At 36.6% G+C, this 25,127-nt stretch overlaps 1 protein-coding gene and 1 pseudogene across 2 annotated transcripts; both read left to right on the top strand.

The window, feature by feature from the left end:
* Positions 1–4,173: 4,173 nt before the first annotated feature.
* Positions 4,174–7,874, top strand: LOC107847342 (heavy metal-associated isoprenylated plant protein 3). Of its 2 annotated transcripts, none has more exons than XM_047405981.1 (5): positions 4,174–4,844; positions 5,399–5,555; positions 5,898–6,175; positions 6,842–6,929; positions 7,264–7,874. In XM_047405981.1, the coding sequence occupies exons 1-5, from the start codon at positions 4,533–4,535 to the stop codon at positions 7,287–7,289; spliced, it is 861 nt and encodes a 286-aa protein (XP_047261937.1). In that variant the 5' UTR covers positions 4,174–4,532; the 3' UTR covers positions 7,290–7,874. The 2 variants fall into 2 exon arrangements, with proteins under 2 accessions (XP_047261937.1, XP_016547020.1); XM_016691534.2 differs by having other exon boundaries at positions 7,315–7,873.
* Positions 7,875–10,165: 2,291 nt separating this feature from the next.
* LOC107847345 lies at positions 10,166–15,139 on the top strand (annotated as a pseudogene).
* The last annotated feature ends 9,988 nt before the right edge of the window (positions 15,140–25,127 follow it).

Here is a 25,127-nt window from a genome sequence, read left to right on the forward strand (position 1 = left end):
GCTGCTTGGCTATCATAGTGTATACATAATGGTGCCACTGGCTTGGGCCAATACGGAATATCTTCCAAGAAATTTCAGAACCATTCTGCTTCTTCACTGGCTTTATCTAATGCGATAAATTCAGATTCCATTATAGAGCGAGCGATACAAGTCTGTTTGGATGATTTCCAAGAAACTGCTCCTCCACCGATAGTAAATACATATCCACTTGTGGATTTTACTTCGTTTGATCTGGTGATCCAATTTGCATTAGTATATCCTTCAAGTACCGCAGGATATTTATTATAATGTAAAGCATAAGTTTGAGTGTATTTAAGATACCCCAAAACTCTTTTCATTGCCATCCAGTGAGTTTTGTTGGGGAATACTCGTGTACGGACTCAATTTACTGATAGCGTATGCTATGTATGGTCGTGTACAATTCATTATATACATTAAACATCCCAATACTCTTGCGTACTCCAATTGCGAGTCACTTTTACCTTCATTCTTTCGAAGTGCAAAGCTCGCATCCAATGGAGTCTTGGCAATACCTAATTCCATATACTTAAACATGTCAAGTACCTTTTCGATATAATGAGACTGTGACAATGCCAATCCTTGTGGAGTTCGATGGATTCTTATACCTAAGATAACATTTGCAACTCCAAGGTCCTTCATATCAAACTTGCTCTCGAGCATTCGTTTTATTGCATTTATGTCAGAAATGTCTCTGCTGATGATCAACATATCATCCACATATAAACATACAATGACTTGGTGATTTGGAGTGTCTTTAATATAAACACATTTATCACATTCATTTATTTTAAATCCGTTTGCCAACATGGTTTGGTCAAACTTCGCATGTCATTGTTTTGGTGCTTGCTTTAGTCTATATAATGACTTAATAAGTTTACACACCTTGTTTTCCTTTCCTGGAATCACAAAACCCTCAGGTTGTTCCATGTAAATTTCTTCCTCCAAATCTACATTTAGGAATGCGGTTTTTACATTCATTTGATAAATTTGAAGATCATATACCGCCGCCAAGGCAATTAACATTCAAATCGAGGTTATCCTTATTACTGGCGAGTATGTATCAAAGTAATCAAGGCCTTCCTTTTGTTTGAAGCCTTTTACTACCAGTCTTGCCTTGTATTTTTCAATAGTACCATCTGCCTTCATTTTCCTTTTGAAGATCCATTTAGAACCTAAAGGTTTATTTCCGAGAGGAAGGTCAACTAATTCCCATATATGGTTGTTTAAGATTGAATCAATCTCACTATTGACTGCCTCTTTCCAAAAGGATGAATCTGACGAAGACATCGCTTCTTTAAATGTTTGAGGCTCATTTTCTAAGAGAAATGTTACAAAATCTGATCCAAACGAAGTTGACGTTCTTTGACGTGTACTACGTATTGGATTTTCTTCATTATGTACATTCTCACCTGGTTCATCTCGAGGTCGTTTGGAACCTCCACTAGACTGTTCGTGTCTAATTTTATACGGGTAAATGTTTTCAAAGAATTCAGCATTGTCTGATTCAATTACCGTATTTTCACTAATATCCGGATGTTCAGATTTATGAACCGAAAATCGACATGCTTTACTACTTTTAGCATATCCTATGAACACGCAGTCCACCGTTTTAGGTCCTATCTTAACCCTTTTAGGTATAGAAACTTGTACCTTTGCTAGACACCCCCACACTATGAGGAACTCTGTTGAGTATACGATTGGCCGTAAGGATAGCCTCCCCCCATAAGTTTTGCAGTAAACCAGAACTTATAAGTAAGATATTCATCATTTCCTTCAAAGTTTGGTTTTTCCTTTCCGCAATTTCATTAGATTGGGGTGAATACGGGGTCGTAGTTTGATGGATTATTCCATTCTCTACACATATTTGCGCAAAGGGAGATTCATATTCTCCGCCCCTATCACTTCTTATCATTTTGATCTTTTTGTCTAACTGATTTTCAACTTCAGTTTTACATTGCCTAAATGCATCTATTGCTTCATCCTTACTATTTAGCAAGTAGACATAGGGATTGGAATTCCTTTCAACGGACTTATAAGGATGGTTTGCATACTTCGATTCCACACACGTTTGACACTTAGATTTATTGCACTCAAAGTTTGACAAAACTTCTAAGTTAATCAGTTTTCGTAACGTTTTGTAATTAACATGGCCTAAACGTTCATGCCATAAATCATAAGACTCAAGCAAATAAGACGAATTCAAACTTTTATTCATTTCAACAGTCATTACATTCATCTTATAATGGCCCTCCGTGAGATAGCCTTTTCCTACATACATTTCTCCTTTGCTAACAACAATTTTTCAGAAACGGTTACACATTTGAATCCGTTCTTATCTAGGAGTGAAACAAAAATTAAGTTCCTACGTAACTCCGAAACATATAGCACATTGTTCAGTGTCAAGACCTTGCCGGAAGTCATCTTTAGGAAAATTTTTCCTGTTCCCTCCACCTTAGAAGTAGCGGAGTCAGCCATGTAAAGCATTTCTTCTGCTTGAGCAGGAGCAAATGACGAGAAAAACTCTTTGTTTGCGTAAACATGGCGTGTGGCACTAGAATCCATCCACCATTCGCGTGGATTCCCCACCAAGTTGCATTCCATGAACATAGCACATAAATCATCATATTCTTTGTTGGATTCAATCATGTTCACTTGGTTGGCCAATTTTGCCACAATTGAAGCATTTTCCCTTGAACTTTTTCTTAGGTTGATTTCTTTCATGTTCAACTTTCTTTCTTTTCTTCGAGTTGTTTTGGCCATCTTCTACAATATGTGCTCCACTCATTGTAGAATTTCCCTTTGACCTTCTTTCGGCAGCTTTATTATCCTCTTCAATACGAAGACGGACGATAAGATTTTCAACGGTCATCTTCTTGCGCTTATGCTTTAAGTAGTTTTCGAAGTCTTTCCATAAAGGTGGTAGATTCTCAACTATTGCTGCTACTTGGAAAGCATCATTCATAATTAAACTTTCTATTAGGAGATCATGTATGATGACTTGCAACTCTTGTACTTGAGAGACAACAGATTTGCTATCAATCATTTTGAAGTCCAGGAACCGTGCAACAAGGAATTTCTTAATTCCCGCATCCTCCATTTTATATTTCCGTTCAAGTGCCCCCATAGTTCCTTTGATGTCTGGATCCCACTATAGACATTATAGAGGTCGTCTTGGAGACCACTCAGAATATAGTTCCTACAAAGGAAATCCGAATGTTTCCAAGCTTCTACAATAACGAAGCGGTCTTTGTCCGAGGTTTCCTCGGACACCTCGGGAGAATCTTCGCTAGTGAACTGTTGTAGACATAAAGTGGTGAGGTAAAAGAAAATCTTTTATTGCCACCGCTTGAATTCAATGCCAGAAAATTTTTCGGGTTTCTCCGCGGGTGCCATCGTTGGCGGAGCATTTGTGCGACTTGATGTGACGATATTATTTGCCCCCATAGACGTTGTCGCATCCATAATTTGACTTTCAGTTGTCATTTTTCCTATCACCACAAGACAGAAAAATTAGTACTTTTCAGAATACTACTAATAAAGTTAAATAACTTTAAACTCTTCTTCTTCTTGTTTCTAGTTAACGATGAAGTTTTTATTACTTCGAATAGTCAACCGAGTGAACCTTAACTTGTGATGAAGATTTTATGTCTTCTAATCACTAGTTAATTTCAAGCGGAGTAGAAAGCCTAAGCTTTAATCTCCAAAAACAAGCAATACAGATTCTGTAAAAAAATTATTCCTTAAGATTGTTATTTTCCACAATACGGGTACATATGAACAAGAATACAATGAAGTTGAACAAATACCCTCAACACAAGATCAAAATGATCTTTACAAGAGGTGTATTTTATATTTCAGAAATATAGATGAAACAAAAATTGTTAAGGCCAAGTCGTCCGAATTCACGAACTTTCCTTAAGGAATAATTCCCCTCACTGTACCTGAGGTTATGGAATCTTCCTCCCAGGATAAAATGGCCTTCAATCCAACTATAGTGGTACCTCAAATAGGCGGATTCTTCGAACACACTAACGGTTTGTATGATCACACTTAGAGTATTTAAAGTGTATTTTTAGGAAGAAGAAGAAGCTTGTAATTCTGAAAATTTTTCTATCTTAACCTGTGGAAGAAAGCAGGTTATTTATAGCCACAACATGCCCCTTTGAAAGGTGGCATTGGTTCAATTTATAGGTGTGTCTCTTTTCCTGAAAATACATGTCTGTTTACTTAAATCATTGCAGTAATTTTCTGAAACAGTACAACATTTCGTGAAACATTGCATCAGTTCGAAACAGTGTTGCGGCAGTTCGCGAAGCAGTGTACTGTTCACCCGAAACAGTGCTACTGTTCACGTAACAGTGCTACTGTTCATGCAAAACAGTCACTGTTCATGCGTCAGTTCGTGAAGCAGTGCGCTGTTCACGCAAAACAGTGCTACTGTTCACGCAAAACAGTCACTGTTCACGCATTCCTGCATTTTTTAACATTTCCATTCATACCCTTTCATTACTATGAACCCAACAGTTGGTGCATTTCTGAATGTTCTCTTTGAAAGGATTCCTAGTTGGGTTGAGCTGCTCAAGAAGAATAAGCATGGTGATAGGCTTTTAGAGAAGTTGGAGGACATTTTGCTTGGTCTTCAGATTGAGCGAAGTGATGCAGAGAATAAGCAGGCATCAGATCCACTCGTGAGGAAGTGGTTGAATAAGCTTCAGCGTGCTGTAGACGACGATGAAAACCTCTTGGAAGAAGTCAATTATGAGGCTTTGAGGCTTAAGGTGGAAGGTCAACTTCGAAATCTTGAAGAAAAAAGCAACCAGCAAGTAAGTTACGTCAACCTGAGCTTGAGAGATGATTTTTTTCTTAACATAAAGGAGAAGTTGGAAGACACCATTGAAACATTGGAGTTGTTGGAAAAGCAAATCGGTCGCCTTGGCTTACAGAAACATTTAGATTCGGGTAAAAAAAATAGATATTAGAAAACCTTCAACTTCTGTGGTTGAATCTGATGTCTTTGGTAGGCAGAATGAAATAGAGTGATTGATTGACCATTTAACGTCTAATCTAGATTCACGTCAGAAAGTTTGTAACCCACGTTACAACCTGACCAATCCAGATTTGGGCTAGGAAATAGGTACCCCATATTGAAGCCCGACTAATTCGAATTCACATCAGAAGTCCCACTATGTAAGTAAAACCACCTTACCACGTTACTGAACCATTTTTCAATTTGTTTAGGAGCCATTGCCCAATTTACTTACTAAGGTTTTTTGTTTAATGAACCATTTTTCAATTTGTGCGTCTCATTATTCTGCAGTGGCCATCTCAGTATTTGGTTACTGACCATTTCTTGATTATTTTTTTTTCTTATTTGTAGAAAAAGAGTACTAAGAAGAATGAAGAAGGAGAAAAGAAGAAGAAAGAAGGAGGAGAAGAGAATAAGAAGGATGGAGGAAACTTAACTGCGATTTTGAAATCATGTCAGTGTGAAGGATGTGTTAGTACAGTTGTCAAAGCCATTCGAAGTATTGGAGGTATACTATACACTATAAATTGAATGAAAATTGATATTTTTTTGTTGTTGTTGTTGTTCTCTTTGGTAATGTTGCGTTTCAATTTCTGCATTTTTGCTTCAACTGAACAAAAAATTGGAGTCGTTTAGCCATGAAAACTAATCGGAATCTGTTTTTTGAATATTTGTGTGTAATTTGGAGCCAAAAAAAAAAATGAAAACATCTTTACGGTGAATTCCTGAAAATTTCAAAATTGTGGAGTTTTTTGGTCAAATATATTTTTTAGAATTTGAAGAAAAATTGTTGTTTTTTTCGTTTTTTTCTCCCTTTCAATTTCTTAGTATTGATTGTATGTTCATATAGGTGTGGAGAAAGTTATGTGTGATGTAGATTCGAAGAAACTAACTGTGATTGGAAAAGTTGATCCAGTGATGTTACGAGAGGAAGTTGAACGGAAAACACAGAAGAATGTTGAAGTTGTCTCTCCGATAACGAAAAAGGATGGTAAGGGAAAAAAAGGTGGCGACAATGGCAGTGATAATGGCGCCGGAGAGGAGAAGAAGAAAATGCAGAAGCAGAACAAGGAAAAGGATTCAAGGGAGAACACAGGAGGAGAAGATAAAAAAACGAAAGAGAAAGAGGTACTTTAATTAAAATTTACTGATAAATTTAGTAAGCGTTTGGCCATGAATATCTAAGTTGCTCGCACTCTTCAAAAATGTCTATGGGTGCGTGTCGGAGGATCCAAAAACATTGGATTATTGAATGATCAGCAACAACATTTTTGAAGAGTCCGAGCAACTTAGATGGAAATTAAGTAGTTTTTGTTTTCAAAGTGAAATATGATATTTGTGGATCCTGTGAGTAATTTGGAGCGAAAATAGTTTTACGGAGTGAAATATGATATTTTCGGATCCTGTGAGTAATTTGGACGTATTTGTATGCATGTATTATATAAGTGCATTTAGTGGGTCGGTTTGGACGTAACAAAATTACGTCATTGAGGCTACGTTTCCTACATTGTACTCCTCTCCATTGTAGTGAAAATCCTCCTTCTCTGTCCATGGTTTTTTCTGCAAGGATTTTCACCTAAATCTGTGTGTTTTTTGTTTTTTTTTTGTTTGCTTATTTTCATCCCGATCATTACAGATGAGAATGGGAGATGAAAACTATTTTCTCCGCATGAAGCTTGTGAATAAGTGATTGACCGAGAATGAACAAGGAATATCCGTCTTTCATAATTTTTATTAGATGCTTATTTATGAATGTCTATTTGATATCGTAATGTTTTGCGATTTGTTTAAAAGCTTCCGATCACAACCGCGGTGTTGAAGTTGCATTGCCATTGTCAAGGATGTATTCAGAAAATCGACGAAATCGTGACCAAATTCAAAGGTAAAGATTCGAGTCATCTAAATTCCCCCAACTCTTATGTTTTTGTTTGTTTCAATTTGTTTGTTGAGTTCTGACTTGTACGGAGTTTAAGAAATAGAAAAAAGTTGAAATGAGGCATTTTTATTGAACAAATAAGTCGAAACAGAGGGAAGCTAAGTTGCGTTGACTCTTCACTTCTGATGTCGCACCCATGTCGGATTCTCCAAAAATACAATAGTTTTGACGAATCCGACATGCACCCGTTGACATTATTGAAAAGTCCGAGCAACGGAGAGAAGTATGTTATCTTGTATGGTATGATGGAAAATTGATGTTTGATGGTGTGATTGTGCAGGGTACAAGGAGATGAAAGTAGACTAACAAAAGGATTTGGTGACTGTTACAGGGTCGATGGACATGAAGGTGTTGGCTGAAACGTTGAAGAAGGATTTGAAAAAGGAAATCGAGATTGTCCCGCGTAAGAAGGAAGGCGGAGAGAAGAAAGAGAAAGGCGGTGGTGATAACGGTGGTGGTGGTGGCAAAGGTAAGGGTAAAGGAAGAGAAGACAATGTTGAAGGGAAAGGTAAGGTGAAGGATGAGATAGACGGAGGCGTTGGTGCTGGTGTTGGTGGTAACTAGGGGTGGAAAAATTAGACCAAGACCAAATGACCCGCCCGATTTGCCCAAGGGTTGATGGGTTTGGGCAACAGTGATTTTGATAAGGAAAAATTACAGCTTATAGATAAAAATCTTTTATAATTACATGGTATGGGTAATGTTTTAAAAAATTACAATTCATAGGTAATTATTTGTTAAAAATCAATTTTATGTGAGCGCATTTATACAAATATAATTTCTAATGTATATAACAAAGGCAAAATAATTTTCTCTCTCATAATTAATATTTTATTCTCACTCTTATCTGATTGGAGTAATATGCGGCACTAGATTACATCTTTGCTCTAATTGGACTTTTTAGGCGGCAATAGGTTTTTATGCTAAAGAGATTATGTTAATCTCAAATCTCTTTCAATTGAAATATCATAGAATATATTTCTTCCTATTTTTTCTCCCAAAATTTCTCAAATATTGTGTTTTTCACCTACAAATTAGCTAATTTTTGTCCATTGAAGATTACGTTTAAACTTTTTTAATCCTTATTAACTCACATAGATTTGATTTGAAGACTTTTGCGGTAAATTTTATATCTTTACGAATATATATGTTTGTTCTTCTTTATTTTTTAAAGTTATTCTCTACATTACCCACTATTTTTATTCAATTTTTCATATGTATACAATGTTAATTAGGTATGTAAGTAACTAATTTGTAGTTTTTCAAATGAATGGGGAAACCCCTTTTAGGAGAGTAACGAGAGGTATTGAACATGTAGATAAGATTAATTGTGGTACTCCATCGTAGTTTCTCAATTAGACAGTGACAAAGTAGGTTTTATAACTGAATTGGAAGAAGATAAGTTGAGAGCAGAGACTTGAAGTAAAAGTGACAATGACTATGTTAAAATTCGAAATAGCATGATAGATTGTCAATCAAAAGACGATTCAATCAACGCTTCAAAAATATAAATGGTTAGTACAAGTGGATCAAAAAAAAAAAAAAGGAAAAGAAATGGCATATTCTAGCAATGATGAAAGAGGAAAATGGTCCAAGCTTTATCAATCCAAAGCGGAGAGTAACGATGTTGAGATTCAACATAAGATATTTTTGTATATTTATCAATTAAATTTTTTTGTAGTTTAGTTATCTCATAATATTAAAGTTTTGTATTTGTGTGATTGTATTTGGTGTAAAGATGTATACATATATCAACATCATACAGTTATACTTACGTAAATCTGTATCTATAATCTATAATATATTAAAAGTGTGAAGATCTTTAGAAAAGTGACTTGAACTCTTTACCCTTCATTAAAAAACGTCACAATAGACAAAACTGTCATTTACCATATTACTAAATTATTATTTAATTATTTTGTAATATTTTAGGTGTCCCATTAAAATTTGGTTATTAATCTTTCCTTATTTAAACATAATTAAAAATACTATTAATTTTCAAGGTTATTAATATTTCCTTGTTTAAACATCATTAAAAATATTATTAATTTACATTTGATGAACTAATAATAAATTATTCTTTTATGTAAAAAGACGTAACCAAATATTAATAATTTTATTGATTAAGATGAAACACTTATAATGTTAAATTATATCTTTTAAATAGATACAACATTTATTTTAACTCAATTGCTATTTTTTAATAATTTTATTTCTTTATATATAATCATACTTATCAACGCGAGACACACGTGCAAAGCATGTACACTTGACTAGTATAACTATATATGTAAACATATACATACACACACACAAACACACACACACACATAAACAGGACCTTTAACTTAACGCCAAATTATAACTACTATGACCCTTAACTTTACCAGTGCAGTGCACAAGTAAACATTTTAACTATACAAAAGCTAAATAAAAAAACACTCCAATCCGACCTGATAAAATGCGTGTATACACTCAAACCACGCGCGTCAGAGTTAGAATTGAAGTGTTTTTTTGTTCAGCTTTTATATAGTTAAAGGGCCTACCTGTGCACTGGCAAAGTTAAAGATCGTAGTTATAATGTGTCTTTTCTATTAGGTGGCAGCATCTGAGTGGATTACTAATCCACGTAGGAGCGATTGAGTTTCACGCATGTAAGTTGCAGAATTGGAGTGTTTTTTTTCCAGTTTTTTCATAGTTAAAGGGCCTACTTGTGCACTGACAAAGTTAAACCATCATAATTATAATTTGGTGTTAAGTTAAAGTTCCTGTTTATGTATTATGCCTTGTAACTAACAAGATCTTTTGACAATATGTTGCAGCTATGGAGCAAACTCTTATCATTTCATCGTATCTCTTGGTGTTACCAGATTCCCAACTTGTTGACATGTTATCAAGTACTCCCTTTTTCAATTTATACAACTCACTTTTTTTTTAGTCAGTTCAAAAAAAGAATTAATGACAATTTAACTTTCAAATGCGCATTTTACCCTTAATGAAATAATTTCACAAATATCGACGATTAATTTTATACCATAATTTTCAAAAAGATTTTTTTTTTAAATTGCGCGCCAAATTAAACTACATCACATAAACTAAGGATGAGGAAGTAGAAAAGTCATAGCAAGGAGACATGAAATGAAAACAAAATATTATGAAGTCTTTGTCAATGCAACCACCCCACCACCCTTCCTCTGTTGCCTCAATTATTCAACTTAGTCAGCAAGACCAAGTCTTCTTGTTAGGTGAAAAGTCATATTCATGTAATGGAGAAGAAAGGACAGTTTTGATTCTTAATACACCCTCAGACTTTCTGGAAAAGGGATTGTTGTACCAATTACAAGTAAAACCACTGCCAAAAAAAAAAAGGGGGACAGAAGAATCACTTTGCAAATTACTCTTAACATTCAACAGGTAAAATATAGTTGTTAAATATTTGATTTGAAGATAGAAAGATTTATCATCTCAAAATTCTTAAAATCATTTTTGTGGTTCCTTGTTTTGCTTTGTAGATTTCAGAAATGGAGATTGGCTTGGCAGTTGGTGGTGCATTTCTCTCTTCAGCTTTGAATGTTATCTTTGATAGGATTGCTCCTCATGGTGATCTTCTCAAGATGTTTCAGAAGCATAAGCATGATGATGGGCTTTTAGAGAAGTTGGACGACATTTTGCTTGGTCTTCAGATTGTGCTAAGAATAAGAAGGCATCAAATCCACTCGTGAGGAAGTGGTTGAATAAGCTTCAGCGTGCTATGGACGGCGCTGAAAGCCTATTGGAAGAAGTCAATTATGAGGCTTTGAGGCGTAAGGTGGAAGATCGGCTTCGAAATCTTGCAGAAACAAGTAACCAGCAAGTAAGTGACCTCAACTTGAGCTTGAGTGATGATTATTTTATTTACATAGAAGAGAAGTTGGAAGACACCATTAAAAAATTGGAGGTGTTGGAAAAGCAAATCGGTCGCCTTGGCTTACAGAAGCATTTTGATTCGGGTAAGAAACTAGAAACTAAAACACCTTCAACTTCTTTGGTCGATGAATCTAAAATCCTTGGTAGATTGATTGAAAAAGAGCGATTGATTGACCATTTATTGTCTAGTGATTCAAATGGAGAAAATCTGACTGTTGTCCAATTGTTGGAATGGGGGGCGTGGGCAAGACAACACTAGCTAAAATTGTTTACAATAATAAAAAGGTGAAAAATCATTTTGGCTTGAAAGCTTGGTTTTGTGTTTCTGAGGCATATGATGCTTTCAGAATAACAAAAGGGTTACTTCAAGAAGTTGGATCATTTGACTTAAAGGATGACAACAATCTTAATCAGCTATAGGTAAAATTGAAGGAAAACCTAAAGGGAAAAAGATTTCTTGTTGTCCTTGATGACTTGTGGAATGATGACTGTAACGAGTGGGATGACTTGAGAAATCTTTGTGTAGAAGGAGCTATGGGAAGTAAGATCATTGTAACTACCCGTAAGGAGAATGTTGCCCGGATGATGGATAGTGGGGCAATCAACGTTGGGACTCTATCTAGTGAAGCCTCTTGGGCATTATTCAAACGACATTCTCTAAAAAACAGGGATCCCGAGGAACATCCAGAACTTTAGGAGGTTGGAAAACAAATTGCAGACAAGTGCAAAGGATTGCCTTTTGCTCTAAAGGCACTTGCTGGTATTTTACGCCGCAAATCAGAGGTGGACGAGTGGAAAGAGATTTTAAGAAGTGAAATATGGGAGCAGAATTTGAATGGTATACTACCAGCGTTGATGTTGAGCTATAATGATCTTCCCGCACATTTGAAGCAATGTTTTGCTTATTGTGCTATATATCCCAAAGATTATCAATTTTGCAAAGAGCAAGTTATTCACCTGTGGATTGCTAATGGTCTTGTACAACAGTTGCATTCTGGTAACAAATACTTTAACGAGTTGAGATCAAAATCGTTGTTCAAAAGGGTCCCAGAGTCTTCTGAAAGAGATGGAAGGAAATTCTTAGTGCATGATCTTGTCAATGATTTGGCCCAAACTGCATCTTCAAAACTTTGTGTCAGGTTGGAAGAGTGCCAAGGATCTCATATATTGGAACAAAGTCGTCATATGTCGTATTCAGTTGGGAAAGGTGCTGACTTTGTGAAATTGAAACCACTCATCAAATCAGAGCAGCTGAGGACATTGCTTGCAATCGATATCCATCACCCTTACAACCCTAAACTAAGCAGGAGGGTGCTGCATTACATACTGCCAAGGCTAACATCCTTAAAGGCATTATCATTGTCATGTTATGAGAATATGGAGCTGCCAAATGATTTGTTTATCAAATTAAAGCTCCTGAGATTTTTGGACCTTTCTCAGACATCTATAAAAAAGTTGCCCGATTCCATTTGTGTACTGTATAACTTAGAGACGCTTCTCCTGTCATCTTGTGCATGTCTTGAGGAGCTGCCGCTGCAGATGGAAAAGCTAATCAACTTGCGGCACCTTGACATAAGCAAAACTTCTCTTTTGAAGATGCCGCTACATCTGAGCAAGTTGAAAAGCCTCCAAGTGCTAGTGGGAGCTGAATTTCTTTTAGGTGGCTCCTGTGGTTGGAGAATGGAAGATTTGGGTGGAGCACATTACTTGTATGGATCTCTATCAATTTTAGAGCTGCAAAATGTGCTTGATAGAAGGGAAGCTCAGAAGGCAAAGATGAGGGAGAGGAATCATGTTGAAAAGTTATCATTGGAGTGGAGTGAAAGTGATGCTGACAATTCACAAACTGAAACAGAGATATTTGATGATCTATGCCCACACACAAATATTAAAGAACTCCAAATCTCCGGATATAGAGGGACACAATTTCCAAATTGGCTAGCTAATCATTCATTTCTTAAACTGCTAGTACAATTGTCTCTTAGCAACTGCATGGACTGTTTTTCCTTGCCAGCACTAGGACAACTTCCTTCTTTGAAATTCCTTTCCATTAGAGGGATGCTTCGAATAACAGAGGTGACGGAGGAATTTTATGGTAGTCCGTCCTCCAAAAATCCTTTTAACTCTCTTGAGAAGCTTGAATTTGCAGAGATGCTTGAGTGGAAGCAGTGGCACCTACTAGGGAAAGGAGAGTTTCCTGCACTTCAGGACCTTTCCATTGATGATTGCCCCAAGTTGATGGGGAAGTTGCCTGAAAATCTTTGTTCTCTGACAAAATTGAGAATTTCAGGATGTCCTGAACTCAATTTGGAGACACCCATCCAACTTTCAAGTCTAAAAAGTTTTGAAGTTGATGGTTCTCCTAAGGCTGGAGTTCTCTTTGATGAAGCTGAACTGTTTACATCCCAACTTGAGGGAATGAAGCAGATTGAGGAATTACGTATTAGGAATTGCAACTCTCTTACCTCCTTGCCTACTAGCACTCTGCCGAGTACCTTGAAGAAAATAAGGATACACTGTTGCCGGAAATTGAAATTGGAGGCACCAGATAGTAGTAGGATGATTTCTGACATGTTTCTGGAGGTGTTGGGTCTGGATGGATGTGATTCTATATCATCAGCTGAGTTGGTCCCAAGAGCATGCTATTTGGAGGTAAGGAGTTGCCAAAACCTTACTAGGTTTTTGATTCCTAATGGGACTGGAAGACTCAATATTAGTTGGTGTGAGAATCTTGAAACACTCTTTATTGGCTGTTGTGTTGAAATACTTTCGGTGGCATGTGGGACCCAGATGATGTTACTGTTTATTTCGGATTACAAAAAGCTGAAGCGGCTGCCAGAACGTATGCAGGAACTCCTTCCCTCTCTTAAGGAACTGCGACTGTGGAAATGTCCAGAAATAGAGTCCTTTCCTGATGGAGGATTGCCCTTCAATTTACAACTCCTTGAGATCAGCTATTGCGAGAAACTGGTGAACGGGCGAAAGGAGTGGCGTTTACAGAGACTCCTCTCTCTCAGAGAGTTGTACATCATCCACAATGGCAGTGACGAAGAGATTTTTGGTGGTGAGAATTGGGAGTTGCCTTGCTCTATTCAAAGGCTTTTCATAGGCAATCTGAAAACATTAAGCAGCCAACTTCTCAAAAGCCTCACCTCTCTTGAATATCTACGTACTGATAATTTACCTCAAATTCAGTCACTGCTGGAACAAGGGCTTCCCTCCTCTCTTTCTGAGCTACGTTTATCTCTTCATGATGAGCTCCATTCACTACCGACCAAATGTCTTGGGCACCTTACTTCTCTTCGACGTCTAGAGATCATCAATTGCCCTCAACTCCAATCTCTTGCAGAACTTATAAGCTTTAACCACTACAGACTTGACTAGAATGAAACAATTGGAACAATTATAGCTGGGAGGATTAATGGAGTTTCTTAAAAAAAAATTAAAGTTCGGGTATATTCTAAGTTTTTAAAGTACCCAAAAACAATAATTTCTCCCAAAAAATATTATTTTTTTCTAGTTTTTGAGAACTTGAGTTTTTTGCCAATTTTTTTTCAGAAACTGCTTGTTGATTCATTTATTATTGCAGGAGTTGTTCAATCAATTTGCAGAACCACAAAGAAGTGCATAAATGCTCGAAAAAATGAAATCTCTATTTCACAATCAGGTAATATGTTTTGCCCATTCCTTATTATAAAGCTTGGAAAGCAAAGATTTTGAAGGAAAATTTTCATACACAGTTCTTTTTCATTCGGAGGGGCAAACTTTGTTCATTGTGCTTTAATGTCTAGATAACTTGACAGTTAATTTGTAGAATTCGCCTTTGCTTGCCTATTAGCTTGATTTGACATTTGATCCATTGGCATTGTAGGAGTTGTTCAATCGCTGAGCTGCATATATATATATATATATATATCATTGACGTAATCTCCAATCGCTTGCAGAACCATCAGACTGGCCTCTTCCATGTCTGAACTATGTATTTACAACTGCCTGTTGCTCGAACCACGTCTAGCATTTGAGAAAGGGGATTGCTTGTCATAAATTGCTTATATCTCCTCATCGAGATTGGTCGGGAGTACCTGCAATGCTAAAGATATGTCAGCCCCGGATGTATAAGTCTTTTGAAATATGAGTCATTTTTTATTTGAAAATGCTAAAGATAAAATAGACGACCATTGCGAATACGCCTGCCTAGTTCATGTAGCTTGACGTTACATCAAATAATTCTTGTTTTTTCTCCTTCTCCAGTTACTTGAGAAAGGAGGATGTGATTTAGAGTTGTACATGTGGGTAGACTCTACAGGATCAACAACCATAGCGCACGGAGTATGGTAGAATTCCTCAGTATGGCTATTCAAGAATCATGTGACGCGGTGAAAGGTTTCCCATTGGGGTTCCCGACCCTCCAGATTTCCACTTACTTGTGGAATAGGGGGGTTTCCTTGCTATTAAGGTGTCACGGCGGTCAAAGGTCACAAGTGGAAGCAACCGATGCTTTGATCATTCAATTGACTCTTTGCTGTCATGCTGGCAAAAGCAGGGGGTTCGGTTGGTTTTACCTACTATTGGATTTTTTTCAGATCAATTCTTTGCTGCAATCTCTTTGATCCACCCAAATTCTGTGAAGTTTGAACACCAATTAGGAGTAGTCATTTTCTAGTACCAATTACATGATCCAGTGGTATTAACTATTAGAACTGATATTGTTAAAGCTGAAGCATTTGAACTAATTTACTCATTATGTTTATAGTATGTCTATACATTGTCACGACCCGAACCGAGGCCCTGGCCGTGACGAGTATCCCGAACCATGAAGGCCCTAAACACCCCTATTTGTCTGGTAATCATGCACATAATTCAAATGATAAAGAGATGCGGAAGACAATAACATTATGGAAAACATGGTCAAGAGTCATATGAAAGCAATAATAGGGAATAATGTCCCAAAACCTCAAATCAACACCTCTATAACGTCTGCAAAATCTCTACTACATGACTGAAACAAATGTCTATCTGAAAACTGGGGCTTTGTAGACCCAAAACTAGTAAGTGATAAATGACACTACCAGATAATCAGGCCTTCCGAAATATAGAAGGCTCACCAAGTGACTCTGCAAATCTGTCCGAGGAATCTACTGATTTTCTGGACCCCTAGACTGCGCCTCTGAACCTGGGAGGAACGGAGTCAATACAAAAGTACTGGTACACAGAGATATCAAAACAAAACATAATATTTTTACAAAATATAGTTGAGCGCCATTATAAAGCAGTTTCATATCAAGTCATTTGAAAACACATGGGCATAATGTAATTGTTTTCAACAACAATGTAATACAGCTGAGCTAGGTGGAATACCCTACATATCACATTTACACCAACTGTCAAACCTCAGTTGCCACCGAGATTAGAGTATACGTGAGGGGAAGACACACAAGATCACACAGCAGGGTGTCTCGACCCAATGGTAGTGCACAAGATCACAAAGCAGAGCTCCTAACCATAGTCCCAATTTGGGAATGACATAAAGTTAGGTACGCAAGATCACAAAGCAGGGTACCAAATTCCCATGTCGGCAAGCACGGTTTCCAGCGATAAGCCCTTACACTCAAACGCCTTCTTCGGGCATCCACCTATCTCATGTAAAATAAATGCATTCAAATTTCATCTGATTCAATCACATATCTTATTTGTAGGGTATCGTCATACCCGACTTGCAAGTCATCAATATCACATCAACATATGCATAATCATGTAAAAATCAAGATGTTTTCATCATTTACAAGTAGTGAACAATAATTATTTCATATTCATACACTCTTTTGTTGGTCACAGTATAATATGGGGTATCGAAACATTATCATGGGAATTTGAAAGCAATTTATAATTCATATTTATCAAACTTTCATGGAAAATCTCAAATCACATATGCATGGTTTTAACCATTGAAGTATATAGGCAAACAATTCCCATGACCTAAAAAAAATGACTTAGAAATCATAATAAGAGCAAGTTATTAGTATTTTATTGAAAACCCCCATTTAAAAGCATTCATGTTCATAAAACTACACCCATGAGATTTTTGGATAACCCCACGTACCTCGATTGCTACGAATATTAGGTGCTTCTTTAAGCCTACGTTGAGAGGATTCCAAATATGCAATTAGTTTCTAAAACCCCCGGTTGAATCTTGAGTTGCTTGGGTTCTTAGTTTGAAAACCTAAGGAGAATCCTTGAGCACTTTTGATGAATGAAGGTGTATTTTGGGGTCTTTTGAACTGAATTTCGTGTTTAGGGCTAAGTAAGGGTGGAAAAGGACCATTTTGCCCCAAAAATAGAGTGTTTAAGTCACTTGAAACCTTTACATAGGCGCCGCCTATGCTATCGCCTATGTTTACATAGGCACCGTCTAGGCTATCTCCTATATTTACATAGGCGTCGCCTAGGCTATCGCCTATGTTTACATAGGCGCCGCCTATGCTATCTCCTATGCTTTCCAGTGGCCATGTGCGCTTGGTTAGGCGACACATATTACTTTGAAAGACCATAATTTCTTGCTCGGGTGCCGGATTTTAGCAAAATTGGTATCATTGGAAAGCTAACTCAGAAACCTATCATTTTAAACATAGTAGGCTTTCTAATTCGACATATACAAAGAGTCATAGTCGATAAAAGTTGACACAAATTATAATATCCACTTAAGCTTAATCGGTCGAAGTAGTTTTCAACTCGTCCTTGAGTCAAATGACCTCTATGGTCTAAATTTAAGCTTGAATGGATTCACATGCTACACAAATAATTAACATGCCATATTGGCATAGGATTTATGGCTTTGGGATTTATCAACACATCGGAATCATGGTCTATATTGTAGCCCGAAATGCGGGGCGTTACATTATCCCCCCTTAGGATCATTCATCCCCGAATGATGATGCGGGACACAGACAGACACGATTTCAAGCATAATAAAGGACTAGGAAAGATAAGATAGGAATAGTACCTTCTGTCTCATCCTCCATCGAAGCAAACAAATTGGGATATCTAATTCTCATGTCATTTTCTGACTCCCAAGTTGCTTCTTCGACTTTCTAATTCCTCCACAGTACCTTTACTGAGGCTATCTCTTTGCTCCTTATCTTTCAAACTTGGCGATCTAAAATTTCAACGGGCTCTTCTTTGTAAGACAAGGAATCTATCACTTTGACACCCTCTACTGGCAATACCATAGAATGATCTCCAATGTATTTCTTCAACATGGATACATAGAATACCGGATGAACGGAACCCAAACTTACAGGCAATTCTAGTTCATAAGCAACTACACCAACCTTTCTCAGAATCTGATATGGCCCTATATAATGAGGGCTCAATTTACCTCTTTTTTCAAACTACATAACTCCTTTCATAGGAGAAACCTTGAGAAACACCCAATGACCAACTACAAACTTTAGTTCTCTTCTCCGAACATTGACATAGGACTTCTGACGACTCTGAGCAGTCTTGAGTCATTCTCTAATGATATTCACTTTATCCATCACCTGATGAACAACATCAGGCCCATACAACTAAGTCTCACCTACTTCATACCATCCTATCGGAGACCTACATCTCCTCCCATACAAAGCCTCAAAAGGAGCCATCTTGATGCTGGCATGGTAACTATTATTGTAAGCAAATTCAACCAGTGGCAGGTGATCTACCCAACTACCTTTGAAATCAATGATGCATGACCTCAACATAGCCTCGAGGGTATGAATGGTACGCTCAGCTTGCCCATCCGTCTAAGGGTGAAAAGCTGTGCTCAAATTCACTTGTGTACCTAAACCCTTCTGAAGAGATCTCCAAAACTGAGATAAAAACTGTGTACCTCTATCGGATATAATGGAAAATGGTGCCCCATGCAATCGAACTATCTCCTCAATGTAAATGTTAGCATAAAACTCTCCCGAATAATTAGTTCTCACAGGCCAAAAGTGGGCTGACTTCGTCAACCGATCTACAATCACCCATATAGAATCATACTGGTTTCGGGATCTCGGAAGTCCTGTAATGAAGTCCATGTTTATCATCTCCCACTTCGATAAAGGCAGGGCTATCTCTTGGGAAGTACCACCTGGCCTCATGTGTTCTACCTTCACTTGTTGACAGTTCAAACACTTGGACACAAAATCAGCTGCATCACGTTTCATGTTATTCCACCAATACAAGGTTTTCATATCCTGGTACATCTTAGTAGAGCCTGGGTGAACGACATACCTCGAAGTGTGCATCTCATCAAGGATTTTTTCCTGCAGTCCATCAATATTCGGAATACACAACCTACCCTGGAATCTCAGAATACCAACACTACAAATTTTAAATGACATAACCTTTTGCTGACCCATATCTTTCTTGATTTTCATCAAGATGGGGTCTTCAACCTGCTTCTCCTTAACTTCAGCACAAAGGGATGACTTAGCTAACTCATGAACAATCACCTCTCCATCTTTGGAATCTAAGAGTCGCACTCCCAGATTTGCAAGGTGGTGAATATCCTTCACCATCTCTTTCTTTCCTCCTTCTACATGAGAAAGGCTGCCCATAGACAACCTACTGAGGACATCGGCTACAACATTTGCCTTGACCGGATGGTAATGTAGACTCATATCATAGTCTTTCAAAAGCTCCATCCAACGCCTCTGCCTGAGGTTTAATTCTTTCTGTGAAAAAATATACTGCAAACTCTTATGGTCAGTATAAATATCAACATGCACTCCATAGAGATAGTGCCTCCAGATTCTAAGTGCAAACACCACAGCTGCTAACTCTAAGTCATGAGTGGGGTAATTGCGCTCATGCACCTTTAACTGCCTAGATGCATAAACTATTACCTTACCACGTTGCATCAATACACAATTAAGTCCCACATGAGATGCATCAATACAAACCATAAAATCATCTACATCCTCGGGAAGGGCCAAAAAACAGGAGCACTAGTCAGCCTGTCCTTCAACTTCTCAAAACTACTTTCACACAAGTCAGACCAAACAAACTTCATCTTTTTTTGAGTTAGTTTAGTAAGCGGAGCAGCTATGGAATAAAAACTCTCTGAGAACCTTCTATAATACCCCTCCAAACACAAGAAGCTCTGAATATTGGTTGGAGTCATGGTTCTGAGCCATTTTCTCACTGCTTCAACTTTCTGGGGATCCGCTCTTATCCCCACACAGGACACAATATGCCCCAGGAAGGCAATAGATTCTAACCAGAATTCACACTTAGAAAATTTGGCATACAACTGATGATCCTTAAGGGTCTGAAGAATAATTCGGAGGTAGTTGGCGTGATCCTCTTTACTCTTAGAATAGATCAAAATATCATTAATAAACACTGTTGACACCTAATTTTTGCCCTCTACGACTAAATTTAATCCTGAGTTTCTTCAATTTTTAATAAACCAAAATAATTATTTCATCCAAATAAATAAAAAAACTTAAAATATTTTTTGTACTTGATTTTGTCATTTTAAATAGCGATTATATACTATCGTGTTCAGTTATACGAGATTATATAATTTGTTACTTAAATATTTATTTTACAAAATATCGAATTTAATTAAGGCTTATCTGGAAAATAAATTCAAATGATTAAAATATTAATTTAAATATAATTTATTCTCAAAAATAATTTACTTGGATAAATATGCATTCATTTTATTAAATCAAGAAGTTCGGGATAAAAAACAAGGTATTAATTCGTATCGAATTTTAATTTAATTTAGTCAATCTGTTAGATTTGACCATAATTGAAAATTGGTCATAATTGCAATGCAATTCGTCAATTAATTTTTAATTTGGTCAAAATAAATAAATATGGATAAATTTTAAATTCCAATTGGGGTTATATTTTAAATAACCCCAAAATTCTCAAGAACTCTCATAACTTTTACCCAATTCCCATCAAAAAATAAATTCAAATTGTACTATTCCCCCCAACTTTGCCCTTTTCCAATTTTGAAATTCAAAGATTGTACTACATTGTACTATTTCCCCCCACATTATCTTCCACCTCACCTTATCTTTAATTTTTACATTCCAAAAACCCACTAAATGTTTTTTCTCCCACATTGGTAGATGACAAGAAATAAATCTCTATCCTTTCATATAAATACTTTTCTCCCACATTGGTGGAAAAGGAAAAAAAATACCCCATTCTCTCCTATAAATACTACCCCATTTTTCGGTGGTGGTTGATTCCAACGAAGCTCGTAGTCTCGTTTTGCTGCCCCCAAAAAGGTAAACACACCTTTTTTTTATTTTTTTTATTTTAGTTTTTATTATCATTTTTCTATTCATCTTTTTTCTTCTTCGTAGTTTGTAGATATAATTTTATTTTGTGCTATTGTATGTTGTAGATGGCCTTGAAGACCCTAGGACGTTGTGGTGTCAATATTCTAATTATTTTCTTGTTCATGATATAAAAATGAGCTAGCAATAGTTGTATGTGTCTTTTTTGACTTCATTCTTTGATTATTTTAGATAAAGTTTCAATCTTTGCTTAAAAGATGTATTTCTACTTTTTTTAAACTCATTGTTGTTGGATACATTTGTTCTTAGTATGTAAAGTTATTTTCTTTATGTTTAGAAGAATAGTTAATGTTGAATGTTTTGCCCTTTCACCTTATTCTTTGATTATCTGAATAAAGTTTAGATCTTTACTTGAAAAACGATACCCATGTATTGTTTAAACTTATTATTGGTAGATATATTTGTTTTTGGCATGTAAAGTTATTTCCTTTATGTTGAAAAGAATAGATAATATTGATTGTTTCTCTTTTCTTACTTTATTCTTTGATTATTTTGGATAAAGTTTAGATCTTTACTTGAAAAACAATACCCATGTCTTGTTTAAACTTATTGTTGGTAGATATGTTTTTTTTTTAGCATGTAAAGTTGTTTATTTTATGTTGGAAGAATAGTTATAATTATTTGTTGCGCCTTAATAAAAATAGTAATTAGTTAAGTCAAGAATTTTAATTAGTTAAGTCAAGAATTTGTCATTTCTTACTAATTATTTTAATAGATTTCAAAACCCTCATATAAGATATGAAGTGCTAGCTTTATTTTTCATCTAAGATGTTTATTCTTATTTGTTCGCATGTTGTCTTTTCAAAATGATAAGAAAGTTCGAATTTTGCGTCTAAATAAAATTATTTGGATATTTTTGACTAATGCATAGTATGATTATGAAACTTTTGCTTTGCATTTTTTATTTGTTGACTCTCATTCTTGTGCAAGTGTGCTTATTCTTGTCATTCAAAAATTGGTTCTTGATAGTTTCTTTTACTTTGAAATATGTCACTTTTATGCCTTGAACATATATTAATTTCTTTATCTTTTCTTTGCATGCAAAAAAATATATCTCGAGTCCAAATGGACTCCTCTCCTCCTGCATTTCGTAATGGGTAAATGAGGCTCATCCCTTTGAGTCAAGTTTGAAGTTTAAACCTAAGGTCCATTACATGGCGTGCGGGTGCTAGAAGATAGACAAAGAAGGAAAATGGGTCAAAACTCATTGATGAGGTCACTAAAAGACTTGAAAAGTCTCAATTTTTATTACTGTCTTCTTTTTATTTATTCATTTAGTCATTTATTTATTCATTAATTTCGGCCTCGAAGCCAAAGTTGTATTTAATACAGGTGTATCAAGACTCGAGCCAAAGGCTCGAAAAATAGTTTAGGACAGGTGAAATGGGTTGGAAGCCCAACTAGACTAGGACAGGTCTCGTTGATTTGGGTCTAATGGCCTAAATCCTCTACTTTCTCCTCCCTTCCCCTTTTATGTGTTTATTTGTTTATTAGTTTTGTTTAGACTTAGTTAAAATCTCTACTAAGTCGCCTAAATCTATTTTACACAAGTCTTTTTTTTTTTGAAAAAATCAAATCACTATTTCAACAAATTAATCTTTTCGAAGTTAATCAAAAGATGATTTTCAAACACTCTGGATAACCGTAAGTTAGCGGAGGTGCCTAACACCTTCCTAAAACGTTAATAGGAACCGCTTATTTAGAATCTTTAACTTAAAATGATTTCCCTATTTTGAATCGTTTAAAATATTTTATAAAGGTTTCTTCATTCCTTTTCAAAAATTAAGTGGCGACTCTCTTTAAAAAGTCAAAATTTCTCCGCAAAACAGAAATAGCGACTCTGCTGGGGATCTAACTAGGTTCTAACCAAATGTTTTATTCCGTCTTTGATTAAATGTTTATGTGTTTATGTGTTTCGATTATGTAAAGTTTAACTATCGCATCTCATGGCATTCTCTGCATCTTATAAACTGTTTTGGGGTTTCGTGGATGTCCCGGCCCTTGTTGTTCAATTCCAAAATGTGTTGGAAGAACAGCTTATCAGCACGTGAGTCGTCTGACGCTGTTCGTATTTTCAAACTCAAGTTGTCCGCTTGAGAACCATTTTCCAAGCCCACTCTAGACACCGAGAATAGAACGAAACTAAAACCCTATTTTAGGCATGTGCCTAGGACGACCCAATATCCGAGAGGGGTATTGGGCCCATTAGAAAACCTGCCCTATGTCTATTTGACCCTGATTTAATCACAGACGAACCATGCTTATGTGTTGAAGAAATATATGCTTGTCTAAATTCAATCCATTATCCATTGGGGTCGGGGAATGGCTTATTTTATCTTCTGTTATGTAGATATGGCTCAATTGCATTCTAGTGAAAAGTTCAAGATGGTCACCAAACCCGACGATTACCTAAAACTGTGGTGGGATTACATGGGTACAGAAGAGAGAAAGATTGTTAGAACACACATTGGGCATCTTCCTTCTTTGTCGAGATAGACGCTTGGCCCGAAATGATCCATGTACTAACAACTTTTTGGGATGATCAGAACATGGTATTTCGCTTCAGGGATGTTGAATTGACCCCCACCATTGAAGAGGTATTGATTTGCTACGAGAGTACGGAAATGTGTTTTAAGAGAAGGAAGACACCAGATAAGAATATTTTAGTCCCGAATGTGTGGGATCGTCAAAAGATCAAGGAAACATTTTTAACTGATGACGACACCTGGCTAAGAGAACGGGATGGAGCAAATATCACTTTTCGTGAGTTGTACCGTCGGTTTGGAAGATTCATCTCTTTTTACAAATTTGGGCATAAATTGGAGTCGAAAGCAAAATGGAAGGAAATGAGAGCTTTTGTATTCGTGGTAGGCCTACTTGGAACCTTGGTGTTCCCACAGGGGAAAAATGGCACAATTCATCCGAGGGTTGTCACAGTGACTCATGCACTCTTCTTTAGAATGGAATACAATTCTAAAAAAGTATTCCACAAATTAGCCCCCATGATTGTCATTGACATATATCGCGCTTTGGGAAGATGTCAAGTCGAGAATCATTTCTTTCAAGGATGAAACCTTATATTACAATCGTGGATGATGATGCATTTGGTGAAAAATCCTAGAACGGCATAACCTGATCACAAAACAAGGAGAAATTTACTAGAATCACACGACATGTGGTTATTTTTGCACAAGTTCAAAAGAGAAGCATCCCACAAATTTTGGTTTAAGACTCTTGGAGAATTAAGAGATGGCGATGTCTAATGGTCCCTTAACTATCTTTGTTCAGGGAAATACATCATTCGAGGGGGCGAATGGCCTTTTTTAGTTCTCCCGGGTCTCAGGGGAATCCGCCCCTATAATCCTGGCAGAGTTCTTAGGCAATTCAAGATCAAGCAGGAGACGCCTCAAATCAATTCTATGCTCAGATTCTTCACCGAATATGATGAAAGTAAGCCCTCGCTCAACGACTACATGATAAATGGATGAAGAAGGAAAAAGTGGGTAGAAGTCTCTTTTCGTATAGGGTATGAACCTGAAGTCAACGACACTTACAAGGAGTGATTGAAAAAGATCCTCGCCGGAGCATTGAATCCGGGACCAAATGTGCCCACTCGGGTTGTGGATGTAGAATCCGAGCATCAAATTCGGCTTCATAGGCTACAAGATGAGTTCCATAAAAGTGAAATTGCACACCGACAGATGCACATGGAAGACGTTTTGACCATACATACATTGAGGGAAGAGTTGAAAAGAGCTAGGAAAGACACTGATGATGCCAGGCAATGCCTAATCGATTTGGATGATAGCATGGCCTCCCAACTCGACAGCATAGGAGAAATGACTTACGACTGCAAGGCACAATTATGTGGGAGTCACCTTATCATCAATAG

The sequence above is a fragment of the Capsicum annuum genome, unplaced genomic scaffold (genome assembly GCF_002878395.1).
Source record: "Capsicum annuum cultivar UCD-10X-F1 unplaced genomic scaffold, UCD10Xv1.1 ctg82890, whole genome shotgun sequence".
NCBI lineage: Eukaryota > Viridiplantae > Streptophyta > Magnoliopsida > Solanales > Solanaceae > Capsicum > Capsicum annuum.